At 47.2% G+C, this 20,913-nt stretch overlaps 1 protein-coding gene across 1 annotated transcript; it reads left to right on the top strand.

Annotated features, from left to right (window-relative positions):
• The first annotated feature begins 458 nt into the window (after window positions 1-458).
• ACTR5 (actin related protein 5) lies at window positions 459-19,701 on the top strand. Its single transcript, XM_029222123.1, has 9 exons — window positions 459-857; window positions 2,055-2,284; window positions 4,219-4,388; window positions 7,815-8,032; window positions 8,709-8,891; window positions 14,495-14,611; window positions 15,337-15,476; window positions 16,549-16,681; window positions 19,085-19,701. Exons 1-9 carry the CDS (start codon window positions 459-461, stop codon window positions 19,340-19,342), a joined length of 1,848 nt encoding a protein of 615 aa, XP_029077956.1. The 3' UTR covers window positions 19,343-19,701.
• The last annotated feature ends 1,212 nt before the right edge of the window (window positions 19,702-20,913 follow it).

The following is a 20,913-nucleotide window of genomic DNA, read 5'->3' as shown; positions in this document are numbered from 1 at the left end:
TAACGGCGACGTAATCATGTGGGGGCAGAGCCAACGGCGGTTGAAGATGATACCCAGCAAATAGGGCGTGGCTAAGCGGAATAGGGAGCCCCGCGGAGCTCATTTCTGGAGGCCAGGAAGGGGCTGGGCCCTTGGCGTTACGCGCTCGGGGCGGGGCTTCCTGGCCCAGAGTCCCGGCTACAGCGAAGGGGCGTGGTCAGGTCGGATGTTGGGGACGAGGTTAAGCCACAGCCAGGGAGGGCGGGGCCTAGCGATCCCGAAGGTGGCCTGGGCCACCAGGGGCGAGTTAGGTGAAAAGGCCGGCCGGGTTTAGAAAGGAGAGGAGGCTTGGAGAACCCGCTGTGATGTGCGGGGGCGGAGCCTCGCGCGATCTGGGCGGGCGCTGCGTCGGGGGCGGGGCTTCGCGCCATTTGGGCGGACGCTACGGCGAGAGGCGGGGCCAGTGCGTGCGCTCCAAGATGGCGGCGGCCAGTGCAGCCGGGCCGCCTACGAATGTGTACCCGTTCCGCGATGCCCGCGCCGCGCCGGATCAGGTACTGGAGGCCGGTCCGGTGGCGCACGGGCCACTGCCGGTGCCTCTGGTGCTGGACAACGGGTCGTTCCAGGCCCGCGCAGGCTGGGCGTGCCCCGGGCCGGACCCGGGCCCCGAGCCCCGGCTGCAGTTCCGCGCCGTGTGCGCCCGCGGGCGGGGCGGGGCTCGGGGCGGGGCGGGCCCGCAGGTAGGCAACGCGCTGGGCAGCCTGGAGCCGCTGCGCTGGATGCTGCGATCGCCCTTCGACCGCAACGTGCCGGTGAACCTGGAGCTGCAGGAGCTGCTGCTTGACTACAGCTTCCAGCATCTGGGTGTCTCCTCACAGGTGAAGGGCGTGGTGGGGTTAGGCTTGAGGGGAAGGGTGAGGTCGTGTCCCCGCTCACAACGCTCTCCGAGGGATAGTAGTCACTCCAGTAGTTCTGAATGTCATTTAGTCATTGATTTAGTCAGTCGGTCAAATATTAGGCGCCTAACGTGTGTTAAGTCCTGTGCTAGGCGCTTGGGGTATGGCAGTGAGCAAAAACAACGCCCTTTTCTCTTGGAGCACATATTCGGGCTCGTTTGTTAATACATTAATTTATTATCAGATATGTATTGAGCATCTACTCTGTGTCAGGCACTTTTCTAGGTGTTTGAAATAACGTCCGTGAACGTGACACGAAATCTCCTGTGCTTATGGAGCTGGTGTGGAAAGTCGCTCTAGTATGAAATAACAAACAATAAACGATAGAATTAAGTAGTATATTCTGTGGCATGATAGAAGGACAGGAGAGGGTTACATGTGTTCAATAAGATGGTTAGGGGCAGGACTTGGGAAGAAGGTGTTGCTTGAGCAAGGACTAAAGGAGATGATTGAGGGAGCGATCCTTGTGAATATCTGAGGGAATAGTATTCCGGAGAGAGGGCACAGCCAGTAAAAAGGCCCTGAGGCAGGAGTGTGCCCTAATCCTAACTGAGGGCAGCCAGAGTGAAGGGAAGGGTAGTCAGTGGAAGAGGAAGTCGGAGAGGTGATGAGGGGACAAGTCACACACCTTATAGGCTTTTACGCTGAGTGAAATGGGGAGCCGTTGCAGGGTGTTGAACAAAAAAGGGACGTGACTTATGTTCCAAAAGGATCACCATAGCTGCTGTATGGAGAATGGACTGGCCGGGGTCATAGGGTAGAAACAGGGAGACCAGTTAGAAGGCTGTTGCTGTTAGGAGGTGAGGGATGATGGTGACTTAGATGAGGAAGGAGTTGAGGATGTGGTAAGAAGCAGTTGGATTCTGGAGATATTTTGAAGATAGAGCCAGATGATTGGCTGACAGTTTGGCTGGGGCTTGACTTAAGTTGACCCTACTTTCATATTTTCCAAAGCAACTTCCAGGAGAGATGGGTGTTTTACAGTTGCTTCTGATCCAGTGTTTTGATTGGAGACCAAAAGCCAGTTGAGCCCTTGCAATAAGGATTTCTGTTTCTTTTTAGGCATTAAAAGGAGTATTCTCTTAGCACCTACCAATTTACTCTTTTCTTTCCAAGTAGGGCTGTGTCGATCATCCCATAGTTTTGACAGAAGCCGTGTGCAACCCACTGTATTCACGACAGATGATGTCCGAGCTTCTCTTTGAGTGCTATGGGATTCCTACGGTTGCCTATGGAATAGACAGCCTCTTCAGCTTCTACCACAATAAGCCAAAGAACTTGATTTCCAGCGGGCTCATCATTTCATCTGGATACCAGTGTACACATATTTTACCCATCTTAGAAGGGAGGTGAGTTGCACTTATGGCGTTTGGGCACTGTTTTGAGAAGCATTCAGGAAACGTTTATTGGGCACCTGATTTAAAGGTGGAGTGGAAAGAGCAAGGACAGGACCATGAACTGGCCTCTGGGCTTAGTTCTGACCTCCCTCACTGTGTGAGTATAGATGTCACTTCATCGTCCATCCTTTGTGACCTCCTGGATCGAGTTGGGGTAGATGGTCCCTGAGGTCCAAATCCATAATTCTAGAACTTTATCGTTCTGACTTAATGGTGAGATGGCTAACACTGTACCTGTAGGTAGTAGGTGCTCAATAAAAATGTTCTGAGTAAATTACTTAAATAGATTTAATTTAGACTGTTGTGTTCTGGAGTCACTTTTTAATAAGAGATTTTTTATATTTTTTAATTTAAAGCTATTTAATGACAATTATTTAGACCTTTCTTTTTAACTACTGTACCTGGTACATAATAGGTACTTAATAGATGTTTTCAAGTTCTATAAAAGGTGAGGGTAGTTTCTGTCATGTTTAAAATCTTCTCGTTTTATAGCTGGGTTTTCGTTGTCTGTTAAAAGAGACTAGGCCGGGGAGGGAGGGATAAATTGAGAATTTGGGATTAAAAGATGCACACTACTATATATAAACAGATAAACAACAAGGATTTACTATATACACACAGGATTCAATATCTTCTAATAATCTATAATGGAAAAGAAACTGGAAAAGAATGTATATATAACCGAATCACTTTGCTGTACACCTGAAACACTGTAAATTAACTATACTTCAATAAAAAATTAAAAAAAGAGAGAGAGAGAGACTAGGCCAGCCTCGTGCTCTCCTGAGAAGGTTTCTCTTTGCATAGAGATAGAGGGTGTGTAAGTAGTGAGAGAAGGCCTGGCTTTGGGATTGAAAGCCTGGGTTTGCAGCTCTGCTGAGGTTGAGGTACTTAACTTCTTCACTTAGTTTCCTAACATATAAACTTGGGAAAAACTGATTTCTCAGGGTTACCTTGAGAATGAAACGAGATAATGTAGGTGATGGCACTTTGTAAAACAGTCTGAACATTTAAGTGAAAATAAATGCTGTTGAATTTATTGAGACCTATAGTGGGAATTTCTCTTGAAGTTCTTACAAAAATTTATGAAGAAAAAAGTAATTCTTAGACATTACCAAACACTCCTGCTATAGAGTTTTCTATCTTATGTAACCAGAATATGCAGAAATTAAAAATAATATTGTTATTTTATGTTATGTTATATTGAGAGAAAGTGATTTTACCCAAAGGCTAAGAAATGATCAGATTGGGGCATATCATGTTCTATGCTGGCATCTGCTGGTGAGGTGTGATACAGCAGTGACATTTTAGTACACAGCAAGTTCCTAGAGCTCTGCTCCTCTAACTTTCTCATATTGAGAAAATAAAGGTACTCTTGTTCTCCTCCCCTTCACTTCATGTTAGAGGGACCTGGTTCTCTTAGGAAATTACAGTAAGCCAATGTGTATGTGATTACTTAATGTGTTTGCATAAGTAGAAGTGGAGTGTCTAGGGGAGGGGTACTCAAACTCTGGCCTACACTAGAGGGACTTGGGAAGCTTGTCAAAATGCATATTCCTGGGGAAAAATGCATATTTCTAGGCCCTTCCCAGAGCAGATGAGTCCTTCCGAGATGCTTGCCAGGAAGTTATCTTCCGAGATGCTTGCCAGAAATTAGATGTTCATGTGTCTGTTTGGATGTGCTCTAGGAATGCCTGCATTGGGTTAGAGGTTGCACTAAGGCAACTTTAAAGTTCCTTCCAACTGTTAGGTTTTATTTCCCCCAGCTGGTCAGTTGCTTCCTTATTAGTCTACATCAAACTATCCTCCGCACTAGTGCACATGCTCCATATTCTCTCCTCCACATTGCCAAAAATTTCAGTGCTGTTTCCATCCCTTGGTTGTAGGTTGGATGCTAAAAACTGCAAACGCATCAACCTGGGAGGAAGCCAAGCAGCTGGCTACCTCCAGCGTCTCCTGCAGCTGAAGTATCCTGGGCATCTGGCAGCCATCACTCTCAGCCGCATGGAGGAGATCCTGCACGAGCACAGCTACATCGCTGAGGATTATGTGGAAGGTACAAAGAGGATGTTTGCTTGCAGCTTTCGAATGTTGTCTACCTTTGGGGTGTTCCTTAAATTGTTCCCAGGGTGACTCTTTCGCTCACTTTTTTCCTCTTAGTACTTTTTAGCATTCCCTTCCCTTTTTGGTATTTGTTTTCCTAACAGACTTTTCAATTAATTGATAACTTGCATATGTAGGTTCTTTTTCAACATTGTTTTGGCTACTCTGGTTCCTTTGCCTTTCCATATAAATATTAGGATCAGTTTGTCCATATCTACAAAAATGTTCTGTTGGGATTATGATTGAAAGAACATTAAATCTGTAGATCAGTTTGTATATAAAACAAAAACATTCTAAATGTAGATTCAGATATAATGTTAAATCCAGATTGGGGAGAATTGACATTTTTTTTTTACTACGTTGAGGCTTCTAATCCATGAACATAGTATGTCTTTCCATTTATCTAGGTCTTTATTGATTTCTTTCATCAGCATTTTATAATTTTCAGTGTATAGACTTGTACATGTTTTATTAGATTTATGCCTAATTATTTCTTTCCTTGTTTTTTTCATTTCAGTTTTCAGTTGCTCATTGCTATTGTATAGAAATGCAATTAATTTTTGCATGTTTACCTTGTATCCTGTGACCTTGTGAAATTTACTAGTTCTAGTTTTTTGTAGATTCCTTGGGAATTTCTAGGTAGACATGTCATCTGGGAATAGGGACATTTTTATTTCTACCTTTCCAATCTGTTTGCCTTTGTTTCTTTAGGAGTGGTAAGAGTGGACATTTTTGCCTTGTTCCTAATTGCTGATCTTGTGGTGGGGAAAGCCTTTAGTCTTTCCATATTAATTATATGATGTTACCTCTAGTTTTTTTTTTTTTAACCTCTAGTTTTTTTACAGATATCCTTTATCAAATTGAGGAAGTTCCTTTCTGTGCCTAGTTTTGCTGATCATTTTTATCATGAATGGATTTTGAATTTTGTGAAATGCTTTTTCTGCATCTGATATGATCCTATGGTGTTTGTGCTTTGGACTGTTCATATAGGAGGGTATCATGGTTGCTTTTCAAATATTGAACTAGCCTTGATTTGGGGGGATAAACCCCACTTATTCATGTATATTATTTTTTAATATATTGCTGGATTCAATTTGGTAAATTTTATGAGGTTTTTGTGTATATTCATGAGGAATATTAATATATACTTTTCTCGTACTGTCTTTGTCTTGTTTTGGTATCATGGCAATGCTGGTCTTATTAAATGAGCTAGAAAGTGTTCTCGTCTGCTTTCTGGAAAAGACTGTGTAAATAATTGATATTATTTTTTTCTTTAAATGTTTGATAGAATTCTCCAGTAGAACCATTTGAGCCTGGGGATTTCTTTTTCTGAATGAATTCAGTTTCTTTAATAGAAGTAGGACTATTTCGGTGATTGCATTGGTGTCTTCTTTTTTGCTTTAGGTTTATTTTGCTCTTTTTTTCTAGTTTCTTAAGGTAGAAGCTTAGATTATTACGATAACTTCTTTTTAATACAGGCATTTAAAGCTTGAATTTCCCTCTCAGCAGTGCTTTATCTGCATTTCACAGATTTTGGTATGTTATGTTTTCTTTTTTACTGAGTTCACATATTTTCCAATTTCGCTAAGCCTTTTTTATTTGGAACCATTGATTATTTAGAAATATATTATTTTATATTCAAGTGTTTGGAGACTTCCTTGTTATCTTTCTGAGGTTGATTTCTAGTTTAATTTCATTATGGTCAAAGAACTTATGTTGTCTGGTATCAGTTAAACTTGTGAAGATTTGTTTTAGGACCCAGGCACGAGCTGCTTTGGCGAATATTCCATATACACTTGCAAAGAATGTGTAGCCTGCCGTTGTTGGGTGGAGTATTCTGTGATGCCATTTAGGTTCTATTGGTTGATGATGTTGTTCAGTTCTTCTATTCTCCTCTTCATTTTCCATCAAGCCATGTTGATTATTAAGGGTGTTGAAATCTCCAGGGATAATTGTGAATTTTCCCATTTCTCCTCTCAGTTCTGTCAGTTTTTGCTTTCAAGTGTCTGGAGCTCTTTTGTTAGGTAAACATTTAGGATTCTTACTTCTTCTTGGCAATTGATCTTTGACCATCATATAGTGTCCCTTTTTATCCCTTGCAATTTTCTTTGCTTTGAAGTCTGCTTGGACATTAACATAGCCACTCCAACTTTCTTTTGATTGGTGTGTCTTTCCGACCTTTTAATCTACCTGGATCGTTATATTCAAAGTAAGTTTCTTAATAGTTGGGTCCTTTTTCTTTTTAAAAAAAAGATCCCTCTGTCAGTCTCTATCTTTTAATCCATATGTTAAGACCATTTCCAATTAATTTAATTCTTCTTATGTTTGGGTTTAGGTCCACCATTTGATTTTTTGTTTTCTGTTATTCCTTCTCTTTGTTGTTCTTATTGCTCTCTCTTGCCTTCTTTGGGTTATTTGAACATTTGAAATTTTTTTTTTGGTATTCCATTTTAATTTGTCTACTGTGTTTTTCATTGTATACTTCTCGTGTAGGTTTTTTTAGAGATGACAGTAAACAGGCTTTTCACAGTCTTCTTAGAATCTCTGTTTTACCAGTTCAAGTGGAACATGGAGGTGTCAGCATGCCAGAGGCCCCCCCCTTTTTTTTTTAACTTATTTATTTTATTTATTTTTGGCTGCGTTGGGTCTTTGTTGCTGCTTGCAGGCTTTCTCTAGTTGCTGCGAGCGGGGGCTACTCTTCATTGTGGTGCATGGGCTTCTCATTGCGATGGCTTCTCCTGTTGCGGAGCATGGGCTCTAGGTGCACGGGCTTCAGTAGTTGTGGTGCGCAAGCTCAGTAGTTGTGGCTCACGGGCTCCAGAGCACAGGCTCAGTAGTTGTGGCACACGGGCTCAGTTCTGCAGCATGTGGGATCTTCCTGGACCAGGGCTCGAACCCATGTCCCCTGCATTGGCAGGTGGATTCTTAACCACTGTGACACCAGGGATGTCCCCAGAGGCCCCTTTATCCTTCCTCCTTTAGTTGGACTTGTCTTCTGTGTCGCATCTGCATACATTGGAAACCCATCAGACGTCATGGTTTTTACTTCCAATTGTCAATGTATTTTAAGGAGCTCAAGAGGAGGTTAATCTACTATGTTTAATCAGATTTTCATCATTTCTGTTGCTTTCCCTTCATTTCTGGTGCTCTAGATGGTATCCTTTCTGTGTGAAGAATTTTATTTAGCAATTTGCTCAGAGCAGGTGTGTTGGCATCATGTCCAGGTCTTATAGCTGCATTTCGCCGATTGGGTGGCTTCAGAGATGGGATGGAGTGTGGTTCCTCCATCTTACCCGCACCTGGAACCCTGGTGCCGACTTTCTAATCTCAGTGCTATTAGTGTTTCTGTTTCCTAACTTCCAAAATCATTCTGTTGAAGAATTGCAGAAATGGCGGTGCCCCGATTACTATGAGAACAATGTCCACAAGATGCAGCTCCCGTTTTCCAGCAAGCTCTTGGGCAGCACCCTGACCTCCGAGGAGAAGCAGGAGAGGCGGCAGCAGCAGCTGCGGCGGCTGCAGGAGCTCAACGCGCGGCGGCGGGAGGAGAAGCTGCAGCTGGATCAGGAGCGGCTGGACCGGCTGCTCTACGTGCAGGTGACAGCGTACCCCCCAGGGCAGGACCTCAGCCTTGCTCCATAAAACGCATCATGCATCTTTTTGACCTGCGGTCAAGAAGGGGTCTGAGGGGGGGGTCATCCATGTAGAGATCGTGCGTGTAGAGGACGGTGTAGCAGCAGGACCTGAGAGCTGTGGACCTGGCCTCGTTGATTTATTTTATTCTTGTGGTCCCCTTTGTTTGATTTTTAACTTTTGGTTTAAGTGTAGTACACGTGATGCAAAGCGCACAAGTCTTAAGTGTCCAGCTCAATGAATTTTCACCACTGAAACATGTGATGTATCCAGGTCAAGAAATAGAGCATTACCAGCAGCGCAGAAGCCTCCCTCAGCCTCCTCTTAGTAACTTTCCCATCTCTTCTCACCCAGAAGCTAACATTTCTGACGTCTGTCCCCATAGATGAGTTTTGCCTGCTCTGGTGGTGCTGAGATGGTGATGCGTGGGAGCCCAGAGATAGCTGGGGAGGAGGGCTTCGTTGCGAAGCTTTGGTGGCGGGGGAGGGGGTGGTTCCATGGTGGGGGCAGGCTCAGGGAGCTCGGGGAGCCCTCTGCCGCCATCGTTCTCTGTCCAGCTTCTAAGTTCCATCTCTCCTTCCCGTGCGTGATTGCCCCGATGCACATCTTTGAGGATGGATTGTGACTGCTCGGCTTGCAGGAGCTCCTAGAGGATGGCCAGATGGATCAGTTTCACAAGGCCCTGATGGAGCTGAACATGGACTCCCCGGAAGAGCTGCAGTCCTACATACAGAAGCTCAGTGCCGCAGTGGAGCAGGCGAAGCAAAAGATCCTTCAAGCAGAAGTCAGCCTCGAGGTGGACGTGGTGGACAGCAAGCCAGAGGTACTGCGGGCCTCGGGAGGGAGGTCCCGCGGGGTGGGGTACAGCAGGGATCCCCAACCCCGGGGCCGCAGAGCAGGAGGTGAGCAGTGGGCGAGAGGGTGAAGCTCCATCTGCCGCTCCCCGTAGCTCGCGTTACCACTGGAACCATCCCCCCACCGTCCGTGGAAAAATTGTCTTCCATGAAACCGGTCCCTGGTGCCAGAAAGGTTGGGGACCACTGGTGTAGAGAGAACAGCCCTTTCTGAGGGCGGGAGGAGTGTCTGGAGAAGGCTGACATCAAAGGGGTTGTGACCAGACTCGGGGGAAAGAGAGCAGAGTGGTGTGTGATATCTACGGGTACACGGGTCGGGGCAGGGATGGCACTGACCTTGTACCAACTGAAGTTCTGAGCCAAGGGGTTTCAGCCGGTAGAGCTCTGTCCCCCGGGAAAGGGATGTGTGCGAGTAGAGTAGGAAGAACATACATACGCCTATCGTGTGGCCCATCTTGAACCTGAACCTGTCCCTCTGATGGTTCCTGGGCAGTTAGTCGTATGCCCCCTTAACTTTCTTCTGATCTTCTATTGAATATATCATGGTTGCTCTTTCATTCACCTCCTTTCCATCTCCATGCTCCCTAAGGACAGGGCTCATGCTTCATGTATAGTTTAGGAACTTCTTACAGCCGCTAATAGCCATGCTCAATAAGATATTTGTGGGTTGATTTAAGATCAGCCTTTTGTTAGTTACTAAACACTAACTCTTTGATCTTCTCTCTCCTTTTTGTTTCCCTGCCAGTGGGCTGTTAGTGTTGATGTGGCCAAAAGGGCAGGTGGCGGGGCTGAGATAGGATCCTGGGTAATTCGTACCGTAGCACTGGGCCCTGCGTGGTGAAGGGGCTGCCTGCAGGTCACACCTTGGCCCCAAGTCACTGGTTGGCTCTCCTGTCTCTAGAACTGGACGAAAGTGTTAATAAGTGGACACATTGTTGCTGAATCTGTCATCTCTAGAGTGCTAAAACAAAGGAACTTGTTCATTGCCTTATGACATTTGTGGGGCAAGATTAGCCAATCCAGCTGTTGATTTTTGTTTTTAAATCAACTTTACCTATACGTTTAGAAAGAAACAGTCTTGTGGAAAACTCCAGTTTGCTGCTGGGTGTAGTGTGGTGCTTACCAGGGACCTCAGGGCTGTCCTTGGCTCGGCAGGCAGCCTGCTTTGCAGTGACTGTGTCTCAGCTGGAGGCTGACTCTCGGTTCCTGCTCTCAGCCTCACCTTCCCCACCTCTCCGACAGGCTGTAGACCACGTGAGGACAGTGACTGGCCATGAGCACGCGTGACTGAGGAAGCAGATCCTGAGTCAGGCTGCCTCGGCACAGCGTACTGGATCACTGAGATCCAGGGTAGAAGTGCCCCGACCACCATCTTATTCTCGCACAGCGTCCCAGATCAGCTTCCAGAGAATTAATGTGCCTTTTCTAGTTTGCTCCTTTTCAGGTCTGTGTTTCAGATTTGAGCTGTTGTTTCCTAGGATCCAGATCCACATTGCTTTTGTTGTTTATTCATCTGTACTCAGTTTTATCATGCTTATCAGCATGTCCACAAGACGTCAGCATCTTTATATCAGAGATGGACCACTAAGCCACATGCACGTGGGGGAGTTCAGATTTAAAAAGAAAAAAACAAGCAACTCTGAAGATGTGATTCCCATTCCCAAACAATCGGGGAACCAGTTTTTCCTTTTCTTTTTTCATTTTTCTGCATTTGTTACATGCCCTGATTCAATCACTCTTTATTCATTCAGCAGATACTTACTAAGTCCCTACTTTGTTCTGTGCTCTAAGGGAACATATTCAAATTTCTCTGGGCTTGTGATTTTGAAATGTTGTACTTTAAAAGGTTTCCCTACGTACAACAAATTTGATGAATCGATCTGTCCCCAAAGCTTTAATGGTCAGGGTGATTGTTAGAGATTAGATCGATTACAGTAACATTCATGGAATAAATCTGGCCACGACACTGGCCAGCCAGTTCTACCTTTCAAAAAGTATTTGTTATATTTTCCAACAATATAATTCTTTTAGAATGGAGAGAACAGATTTATGTGGACCACAGTTCATATTGAAATGCAATCTAAGCAGTAATGGCTGCACTGGATTAATATAGCTATACTTTTTAACTTCCAGTGTTTTCTAAAATCCATTTTTTTGGGACTTCGCTGGCGGTCCAGTGGTTAAGATGCCATGCTTCCAATGCAAGGGGCATTGGTTCAATCCCTGGTCGGGGAACTGAGATCCCACATGATGCACGGTGCGGCCAAAAACATAAATAAATAAAAATAAAATCCATTTTTTCCTACAGACCAATCCATGCCAGCCCTCGGTATTCTGCAGGTATTCGACGAGGATGTTGTAAAGGAGTAGGCTTCCTTTTGAATACTTTTAAAATTTTAAATACTTTTAATATACTTTAAAATACCTCCTAATGAAGTATTTAAACTAAAAGATGCTGATTTTGCATCGCTACGAGTGCAGCGTAAGGGGATGGGGAGGCGGGAGCACAGCTTTCGAGCACCCTTGTTTGTTGGAAAAGACAATGGGCCAAATACAGAAAGTGCTCTGGCCTGACGAGCCAAGATCAGAGCTGCCCTTTGCTTGTTTTTATGCTGCTCTGGGCTGTTACAGGGAACCATGCTGCATCCTCTCTGAGGGACTTTGGCAAACTTGCTCTGTTCAGTTCCAAGAGAACAGTCACATTTACGTTCCCGCATGCCACCCAGTACACGTGGAGACCCTGGCAAACCCTAGGGGGAGAGAAACCAGCCATGCTAGAGAAATATGTTCTGTCTTAGATGCGTATTGTCGGCATTGAAATTACCAGCTTTGTTCCTCTCTGTGAATCATATGAATTGGGATAAGGAAAGTATCTTTTTATCATTTTTAGTGAAGCTAGAAATTATCTTATTTTTAAGGTGAGGTGCTTTTGAATATAGCTAGATATGAAGGTGGATAATAATAGTTTTGTCACAGCTGAAGAAGCCTTTTGAAGCCCAGACATTCTACAATCCTCTTTATTCTAGAGAAATTTGAGGGTTGCCAGGGACTAGGGGTACAGAGGTGACTAAGACGCTATCCCTGTCCTCCTTGGTACCTCAAAAAATAGGGCCACAGAACCATACTCAGGCTGTAATAAAACTTATCAAGTGTGGTGGTAGATGTGTGTGGGAATACAGAAGGAGTTTTGAGAAAGGATTGAGGTGTTTGAGCTGGGCCCTGAAAGATTATTTGATTTCAGCAGATAGCAAATGAGGAAGGAAGGACATTTTAGATGGAAAGAAGCACACGTGCGGGGAGCAGGGCACATCGGGCACAGAGAGCGTGGGAGATGAAGCTGGAAGGGAGGCCATGGCCACCTATTAAGGTCTTTATCCATCGCCCGGATATTATCCTTCAGACAGAGCCTTCAAAGTGTGCTGAGCAAGGCAATAATCTGATGAGATTTTATTTTAGGAAAATAACTGGCGGCAGTTAGGATGATGGCTTTAGGGAGAGGCAAGGCTGGAGGTGGGAAGACAGGATTAAAATGTGTGTAGTCATCCAGAGGAGAGCTGATGTTTGTCAGTGGCTGTTGGGGTGGAAGGTGGAGAGGACACACTTCCAAGGTAGGAGCCAAAGATCCTGGTGTCGTTCAGGAGTGGCAGTTGCTGATGGTCACAGAACATGTGCCAGACCCTGTGCTGGGCGCTGTGCAAGTATCATCTTGATTAATTTTCCCAATTCCGTAAGTACTGTCTTCATTCCCATTTTATGAATAAGGAGACTGACATTGAGGCGAGGAAAGAAATGTGCCCAAGGTTGCACAGCTAGGAGCAGCGCAGCTCAGAGACCCGAGCAGTCCGGGTCTAGATTGTCTCCGGTCACTGAGGCTGGGTTGAAAGGCAGCAGGGGGAGGTGGCTCTGGGGACCGAGCTTAGGGTGACGATGAGCTGGGTTCTGAGCCCCCCATCTCTGGAGTCTCTGTGAGACACCAGGCAGGACTGTCCAGGACCCAGCTGTGGAAGGACCTAGACTCACACAGGGAGTGGTGAAAGAAGAATGCCTGGGGAAGGCCACTGCTGAGGGGGTGGGTGGAGTCGAAGGGAAGAGTGTTGTGAGAGGTTTAAGACACCTGCTGACCGGTGACACAGGGATGGCCTGGCAGTGGTCTGGGGCTCTCTCTGCTCCTGCCTCACCAGAAGCCCGTTTCACGTATCTGCTGCTACATAAAAAACACTCCACACTTAGCAGTGTGAGGCAACAACCGTGTTAATGTGCTCCTGAATGTGATGGGTCAGGAGTTCAGACAGAGTGGAGCAGGGGACTCTGAGACCTCAGCTGGGAGGACTTGGACAATTGGGAACTGAACTCTCTGGAGGGTTTTTTCACTTCCCTGGCATCTGGGCTGGGATGACTCAGCGGCTGGACTCCACAGACCTGAGCACCCACACGCGGCTCTCCACGCGCTTGGGGCTTCTCAGCGCGGCCACTGACTTCCAGGAGGGAGCTCCCGGGAGGGAGGAGCCGGAGAGCATATGTCAAGGGGCTTTGTCTTATGTAAGAGTGACTTTGCGTTTTACCTTTGCAGCCGATGTGAGCAGGTTCTAGGGAAGTGTAGCTAAGTACTCTGAACTGTGTCGGTAATTTACGTTCGCCATAGATTCTGAGAGTAAGGAGGGCTCTCCTCTCAGGCAGCCTCGGCGGTTGGTGTTGAATCTGCTCGAACCCTCCCAGGACGCCATCTCATCAGATAGTCCTCTCTACAATAGCTGTCACTGTTAGAGCCTCCTTCCAGGGAATGCAACAGAGTTCCTTCCTGAAACTTCTCCCCCTTGAGTCCAGAAGGTACAACTCATCTGCCTTTCATGTGGGAGGATGACAGATGCCCGAGGACATCATCCAGAACTATCCCCCCACCCTCCCAACTTCATTTGTTCCGGTCAAAATTAAAGGTGTCCTAAACCCTCAATTGGGAACCGTGCTGGCATGTCTAGGCCCCACCCGGGGTCATTGTCATGGAAGAGGAAAGCCTATTCTACAGGCCTCCACATATGGGAGGCATTGGGCCGCCTTGGAGCCTTTAGTCACATCCCCAGCCCAGTGGACCTGCCCTCAAGGGGACTGATTGCTAAGCCTGTTAGTGTTGGCACATATGTTTATTAATTATTGAGACATTGACTTGATTTTGCCCGTAGTCCAAGCTGCTTTGTAGGACACCAGCTCTCACACCCTCTCCCCCAGAGCTCTGTGTGTGGTGGTGTGACAGGTGCAGGCAGACAGTCCTCCCCGGGGCGCCAGGCTGGAGCTGCCCCTCAGAAGCCTTCAGAGAAGGTGGGAGTTGATGAGGCTTGTCTCAGTGGGAAGGGTAGGGGATAAGAGTGAAGCTCATCCCTGGCTTTTTAGTCTTTTAATCTTGTGTTCACGTGTGTTCCTTTTTTTAACAGTTTAGAAACTTTTTCATAGTTTTTATGTGTGGATGTACTTTTAGGACGTTAGGCAAGATCCCAGTTCTTTTTGGTGACAGTGAACTCATAGAACTAAGGCTCGCTGAATTACAGGTTCTGTCCACTTGTGTTTCTTCTCTTCTCAGACCCCTGACCTGGGGCAGCTCGAACCATCTCTGGAAGACGTGGAAAACATCAACGATTTCGAGCCCTTGTTTTCGGAGGAAACGCCCGAAGTGGAGAAGCCGGTGACCACGGTCCAGGTTGGCCTCCCGTAGCCTCCACCTTGCTTATGCTTTGAAGCTTAACATAAATGACCAGTCAGGTTTAGTCTTCTTCTTTAGGAATACTTTTCCCTAAAATACCAGTTGTATTTTCTAGAAGGGAGAGTCCCAGTACCGAAAACTTCCGAAGTCAGGGTTTTTTGCCCCCCCGTGGTGATTGTTTGGGGTTCCAGCACTAAGCTCCGTGAATCTGTGAGAAACAGTCTCCTTGGTGGAAGCATTTGGGCAACTAACTGGGGACTTTAGACCCGAAGACCAGCTTTTACTGATTTTATTTACATTTAAGCCAGTGTCATAATGCTTCATCCTCATTTGGGTCTGTGTTTCTGTCATTACAATGGCAGCCAGGTAGACTGGCGTGAGGCTGAGACACACCTGGGAGAAGGCCTTCTCGGCTCTGTGGGCACTGAGGACTGAGCCAGGCACTTGGTCTTCCAGTACCCGCCTTTCTCAGCTGCTCTTCACCAAGTCTCTTTCCCTGCATCTCAGGGACCATTTCATGAAGCAGATGTGTAGCGGTTTATAATCCAAAGGTTGAAGAAGGTAGAAAATTGAATTATCAAATCAAGAGAGTTGGGGAGAGGTTATTCTGGCACAAAGGACAGAAGCTATGTTGGAATAAGAAATGCAGTTAGAAGAAACTGGCAACTGGGATGTTTGTTCTCATGGCCTAAAAATATCTTCTAAACCTTGGGTTTTTAAAGCCCGTGTTTAACTTGGCAGCATATCATCAGCTGTTTGTTGGGACAGAAAGAATTCGAGCTCCAGAAATTATCTTCCAGCCGTCTCTCATCGGGGAGGAGCAGGCCGGCGTAGCTGAGACCCTCCAGTACATTCTGGACAGGTGAGACTGAAACTTCTTTCTTTTACGTCTATTTTCCTGAACCATTTCCTTGAATTTTGAATTCAACAGTGGATTTGTTGGCCGGGCATCTCCTTTTCATTGACTTGCTGCACTCAGATGGTATTCTTTCTCTCTCACCAAGCGTGGCACAGAGTTAGGGCTCTCTAATTCATTTCTGAACGTGTAAATGCTCAACGTGTAAATGCTTGATTTGAGGAGCTTTAAGAGTTTCTTTCAAAAATTTGGGCAACATGATATATGTGCGTTGGCTTTCCTATAAATCTTCACAGTATTGCAGACTAGTGATTCTAAATCACCCTAAAAACGTGCAGAACTTAGTTTTTTTCCCCACCTTGCATTTTATTTATTTAAGAGTTTGCATTTCTACAAGAACATGCCTCCCCCGCACCCGTTTATACAGGTATTTTCCTGCAGTGTGAGTTTTCCTAATACAAGTTGGACAAGTAGGGAACACGATTTTGTGGTACTCTGGTTGCTTTTGGTTAAAACAGGGTGGAAACTTACACCTAGCAAGGAAGAAAAGCCATTGCAGCTACTTAGAGTGGCTTTGAGTATTGTCTAGCAGTGGGTGGGAAAGTGAGCAAACGCAAATAAGAAAACTAGTAGTAAAAAAAAAAAAAAAGCACAAGTGGAGAGATGGGTCCTCAAAAGGAGAGGCAGAACTTCTGGGGGTGATAGAAATGTTCTGTATCTTGGTTGTGGTGATGGTTACTGTGTAATGGTTACTGCTGTTGATGGGTATGTAAATTTGTCAGACTTCATCCAAATGTATTTAAAGTAATCCTCAATAAAGTCAGTTTTTTAGAAAAACATGTGTTAGAAGGGCATAATATTTTAATCATGCTAAGGAAATGGATTGACCATTCAAATTAAGGTTTTGGCTAGCTATTTGGAATTCTATAAAGACACAAATGAAAAATGGAAGGCTTTTTTTTTAACTTTTTGCATAGACATTATCTGTTTTGTACTGAGAGCTTGCATTTCCACATCCATATTCTCTTCCAATATTCAAGTTGGAGGGACTAGAGCAGAGGAATCCTTTTGTCCCCAGGTACCCAAAGGATGTGCAGGAGTTGCTGGTTCAGAATGTTTTCCTCACTGGCGGGAACATGATGTATCCTGGGATGAAGGTCAGAATCGAGAAGGAGCTGTTGGAGATGAGACCCTTTCAGTCTTCCTTTCAGGTACCAATTGCCCATGTAACCAGCTGTTTCGAAAATAGCCTTAATTAGTTTTCTGGTTACAAAAGTAGTAAAGTGTAAATGAGAAAAATTACTTGATAATTCCATCATCCAGAGATAGCCACTATTAACACGTTTGTGGCTTTCCTTCTGGTCTTCAATCTATGTTTAATTTTCTTTTTTTTTTTTTACTTTTATTTATGTATTTATTTATTTAATTTTGGCTGTGTTGGGTTCGTTGCTGTTTGCGGGCTTTCTCTAGTTGTGGTGAGTGGGGGCTGCTCTTCGTTGCGGTGAGTGGGCTTCTCACTGCAGTGGCTTCCCTTGTTGCGGAGCATGGGCTCTAGGCGCGTGGCTTCAGTAGTTGTGGCGATGGGCTTAGTTGCTCCGCGGCATGTGGGATCTTCCCGGACCAGGGATCGAAACCGTGTCCCCTGCATTGGCAGGCAGATTTTTAACCACTGAGCCACCAGGGAAGCCCTATGTTTAATTTTTAAAGCAGAATGGAAATCGTATTTTACGTATTTCTTTGTTTTAATTGACAAAGGAAGGCCTGCATATAGTAAAAGTTCAGAGAGTACAAAAGAGTGTACATTGAGAATAAGGCATTCTCTAGGAGACTGGCTGGGGAGGTTTTTCTTTCTTTCACATATTTTCTGCACATTTGAGTGTATACTGCTTTGTAACCTGAATTTCTTAGAAACCTGTCGTGAGCATTTTCTCCCATGTCATTATTCTTCTAAAATACTTAAAAAAATGACTGTATGGTGTGGATGCCCCACAATTTATCTACCAAATTCCCGATCACCAAGAAACATGGTCTGAGCTCCTGTTGCGGACCATGCACCTTGGGATGCTGAGAAGTCCTAGACACCAGATGCCCTGGCCCCAAGGAGCTTGCTGTCCAAGGGGGCAGCAGTCAGATGAATAGGCCGGGATAACCCACAGTGTGAGGGGTATACAGACGTAGGCACCTAGGAAGGCTTCTTGGAGGTGAGTCTTCTGAGGATGAGGAGGTGTTTGCCAGGTAGAGAGTGTGGAGGGCTGTGAGGTGGAGAGAGCACTCCGGACAGGGCTTAGCAGGAGCAAGGGCTCGGGGGCCGCGAACTTGTTGAGTGGTGAGCAGCTGGGTGTGGCTGGGGCTCATGGCTGTGAAGAGGGGTGGGGGAGGGGAGTGTGCAGGGCACACATGGTGCAGAGCTTCCGTGTCCTGCTGGGGGCTTGGCTGTGGCCCCCTGTGCCGCACGATGTGTTGTGCGTTCAGGGTGTGGTCTCTGGGCTTCGGCCCTGACTCCGGCCCTGCCAGTCACTGAATTTTGCCAGGTGTCAGTTTTCTCCGCAGTACGGAGGGGATCGTCCTGGTGCCTGTTGGCAGCATTCCGCGTGCCTTGCCTGTCAGGTGCTCAGCACAGAGCCTGCGTGTGATAAACAGACATCAGCTGCTGTGCTGAGGGTCCCTAAGAGCCCTCCAGGTTCCACAGTTCGCTAGAAGGACCCGCAGGATTCAACATGTAGTCCTCACGGTTTATCACAGTGAGCACTTCCCCGGTGCAAGGAGTGGAGTGAGAGCCTTACACTCGTTCTGTCACTGACACTTTCTAAGCCAGAGCGGTCGGGGCTTTTGTGGCCCTGATTTTGTTGATGGTCCCTTCTCGCAAGTCTCACCCTCATCCTCCTCCATCTGTGCCGATTCCACCTGCCCTTTACTTCAGAAAGTTCCAAAACCACCATTCCATCCTGGGACTTCTATGGGTGGGGCAGGGAAGAGGGAGGTGGGAGGTCAGACAGGCGACTCCAGAGGAGGGGAGGCCCGATCTGAGCTGGAATGCGGTCCGCCCAGTGCTCAGCTCAGCCTCGTTGAGGGGCACTCACAGGGCTGCTGACCCCGGCCTTGCTCCCCTAATAATGGAGAGCCCAGGTCAGCCTCTCTGCTCTCATTTCCCTTGAGGCTCCCTTGCCCGCGTGGCCAGAGCCACCTCGCATCAGCCTCTGCTCCCCTCTGCTGGCAGAGAGGGGATCAGGTCCAGGAAGGTCTTCCCTCCAGGTCTCTCCACCTGACGACTTGTGGTCTACAGCATGGAGCAGGAGGCAGGGCAGCTGGTCCCTCTCCCACCCAGAGCGGCAGGTCTGACGTTGGTAGAGTAGCTGCTAACTACGTATCCACTGAGGTCGTGTCCGGTGGGCTCTGCATGCTTGCGTGATTTCTTGAAGAGTCTGGAGCATTTCACTCAGCTCTCCTTGGAGGGTGCAGAGGTAGTCCTGCCCCGTCTTGGAATTAAAGGGGGCCCTCCTGCGTGTGTATTTCTGGGGATAAAATGTAGGGGCTGTAGCTGGTCTTGCTGAACATTCAGTCCTCGGACCCTGATGGGAGACGCCCATCCAGTGACTGCTCTGCTCATGTTTCAGGTTCAGCTGGCCTCGAACCCTGTGCTGGACGCCTGGTATGGTGCTCGCGACTGGGCCTTGGACCACCTGGACAACGAGGACGTCTGGATCACCAGGAAGGAATATGAAGAGAAGGGAGGAGGCTACCTCAAGGAGCACTGTGCTTCCAACGTGTACGTCCCCATCCGCCTGCCCAAGCAGGCTTCGCGCTCCACAGAAGCCCAGGCATCCGGCAAGGGCTCGGGGGCCAGCGGAGGCGGGGCCGGCGAGCAGGCGTAGCAGACGGGCCCCTGCAGGGACCTTGGGCCACGTCGGCCAGTGTGACAGGACGGTGACTCTGCCAGCTGTGTCCAGCCCGAGTCTGCTGGGAACATTTGGCTGCAAGATGGATTTCTCCTGGGGAGAACAGTTTAGTGCCACTGGGAGTTACCCTCTGCAACTGTGTTCTCTTGGGGGCGTTGGCGGTGAAGGGACTTTAGGTGGCCTGCTGTCCTTGCTGAGCCATGGATGAGCCATAGCCTTCACTTCCCGCAGCAGTGAATGAAGACAGGGTGGGGGACGGAGGTGTACAGTCTGCACAGGCTTCCTTCTTACCACATTTTAAAGCCTTTCTTGTTTTTTAAAAAAAATCCTTTAAATGTTATATTGTCAGTGAAGATAGTCTTCTAAATTTATTCCAAAATTGTGTGAATGCCCAGCAGATGGAGTTCTTTCACATACAGGTAAAAAGGTAACATTTGTATCCTAAGAACAATCAACCACGAACTCTCAGGGGCTAGAAATATTTCCCTCCTTCTTCTATTTCTGCTTAGAAATAAGGAAAAGGGGGCCCAAAGAGGGGAACCGGATAGTACGAAGTCACTCCGTTAGGGCCTGCCCGGTGCCCACTTCTGAATGGACAGGTGTGGGGCTAGTGGCCCGACTCTTGTTTGTACTTTCTTTGCTGGAAACTTTTCCACGATGTGAGGCCTTCCTACAGTTTTTAAAACTTCTCTTCCTGTGAGTGTGTTGGCTGCTTAACTTTTCAGTTCTTTCCGAAGAGAGAAACAGACTGGAAAAGGTGAGCCGTGGAGCCTTTTCAGTTTAGCCACAACCTCACATTCCCTGGACCTTTGCAGCCTCATCATAAACAGATAACCCCTCTCTCATACAGAGATTGCTTGGTGAGAATTTTAACTCTCAGACATACCCAGTGCTTGAGCCCAGAAGGCTCCAGAGCTGCTAGTGTCCTTGTCACAGAATCCGTACGTTTAAATCCCAGGGGGTGTCTGGCCCAGCCCTCTGAGGAGGCCACTTTAGAACCAGTCTGCTGCTGCAGTTCACCAAGGACCGTCACCTGCATCTCCAGCTCTCGGGGCTTCGACACCGAAGACCGGGAAGGGCCAGTGGTGGTGGAGGAGGAAGCGGAAGATCCAGGCCGACTCAGGGCCCCCCACGGCCCTGCTGGGGAGCCCCAGGCCATCCACGGCTGGGCCTGAGGCCCGGTGAGATGGTGAGAGCAAACGGGAGCTGCCGAGAAAGGACAGATGCGAAGAAGGCAGGCCCCGCCTCCTGGGAGAGGTTTCCATATCAGGTTTCTGGGGAGAGGAGTTGTGCTGACTGCCATAGGCCTGGGGAGACAGGGGTCTTTCTCCCACAGTCAATGTTTTAAACAGCCCTAACAGCAGTGATGAGGTGGAAGGATTGCCCTGGAAGTCCAGCCTTGGTGAGGAAGGACCCTGGGTGGGCAGGTAAGCTGGGCTACAGCGTAGTCCAACAACAAGTGTGAAGCCAGGCCTAGTCGGAGTGCCCGTAGCCTGGCACTGAGGAGGTTTGGGGCTGCGGTGAGGCTGGACCTTGAGCTCTCCCGC

Source organism: Monodon monoceros, unplaced genomic scaffold, assembly GCF_005190385.1.
Source record: "Monodon monoceros isolate NGI ecotype Baffin Bay Population unplaced genomic scaffold, NGI_Narwhal_1 Super_Scaffold_13, whole genome shotgun sequence".
NCBI lineage: Eukaryota > Metazoa > Chordata > Mammalia > Artiodactyla > Monodontidae > Monodon > Monodon monoceros.
This window is presented reverse-complemented; position numbering and strand designations above follow the sequence as displayed.

Bases quoted from the DNA above. Each gene is read 5' to 3' on its own strand.
- ACTR5 (XM_029222123.1), top strand. From the start codon at position 459: ATGGCGGCGGCCAGTGCAGCCGGGCCGCCTACGAATGTGTACCCGTTC. The intron at 2,285-4,218 runs GTGAGTTGCACT...CCTTGGTTGTAG, and splicing joins TTACCCATCTTAGAAGGGAG to GTTGGATGCTAAAAACTGCA. The intron at 16,682-19,084 runs GTACCAATTGCC...CTCATGTTTCAG, and splicing joins CCTTTCAGTCTTCCTTTCAG to GTTCAGCTGGCCTCGAACCC.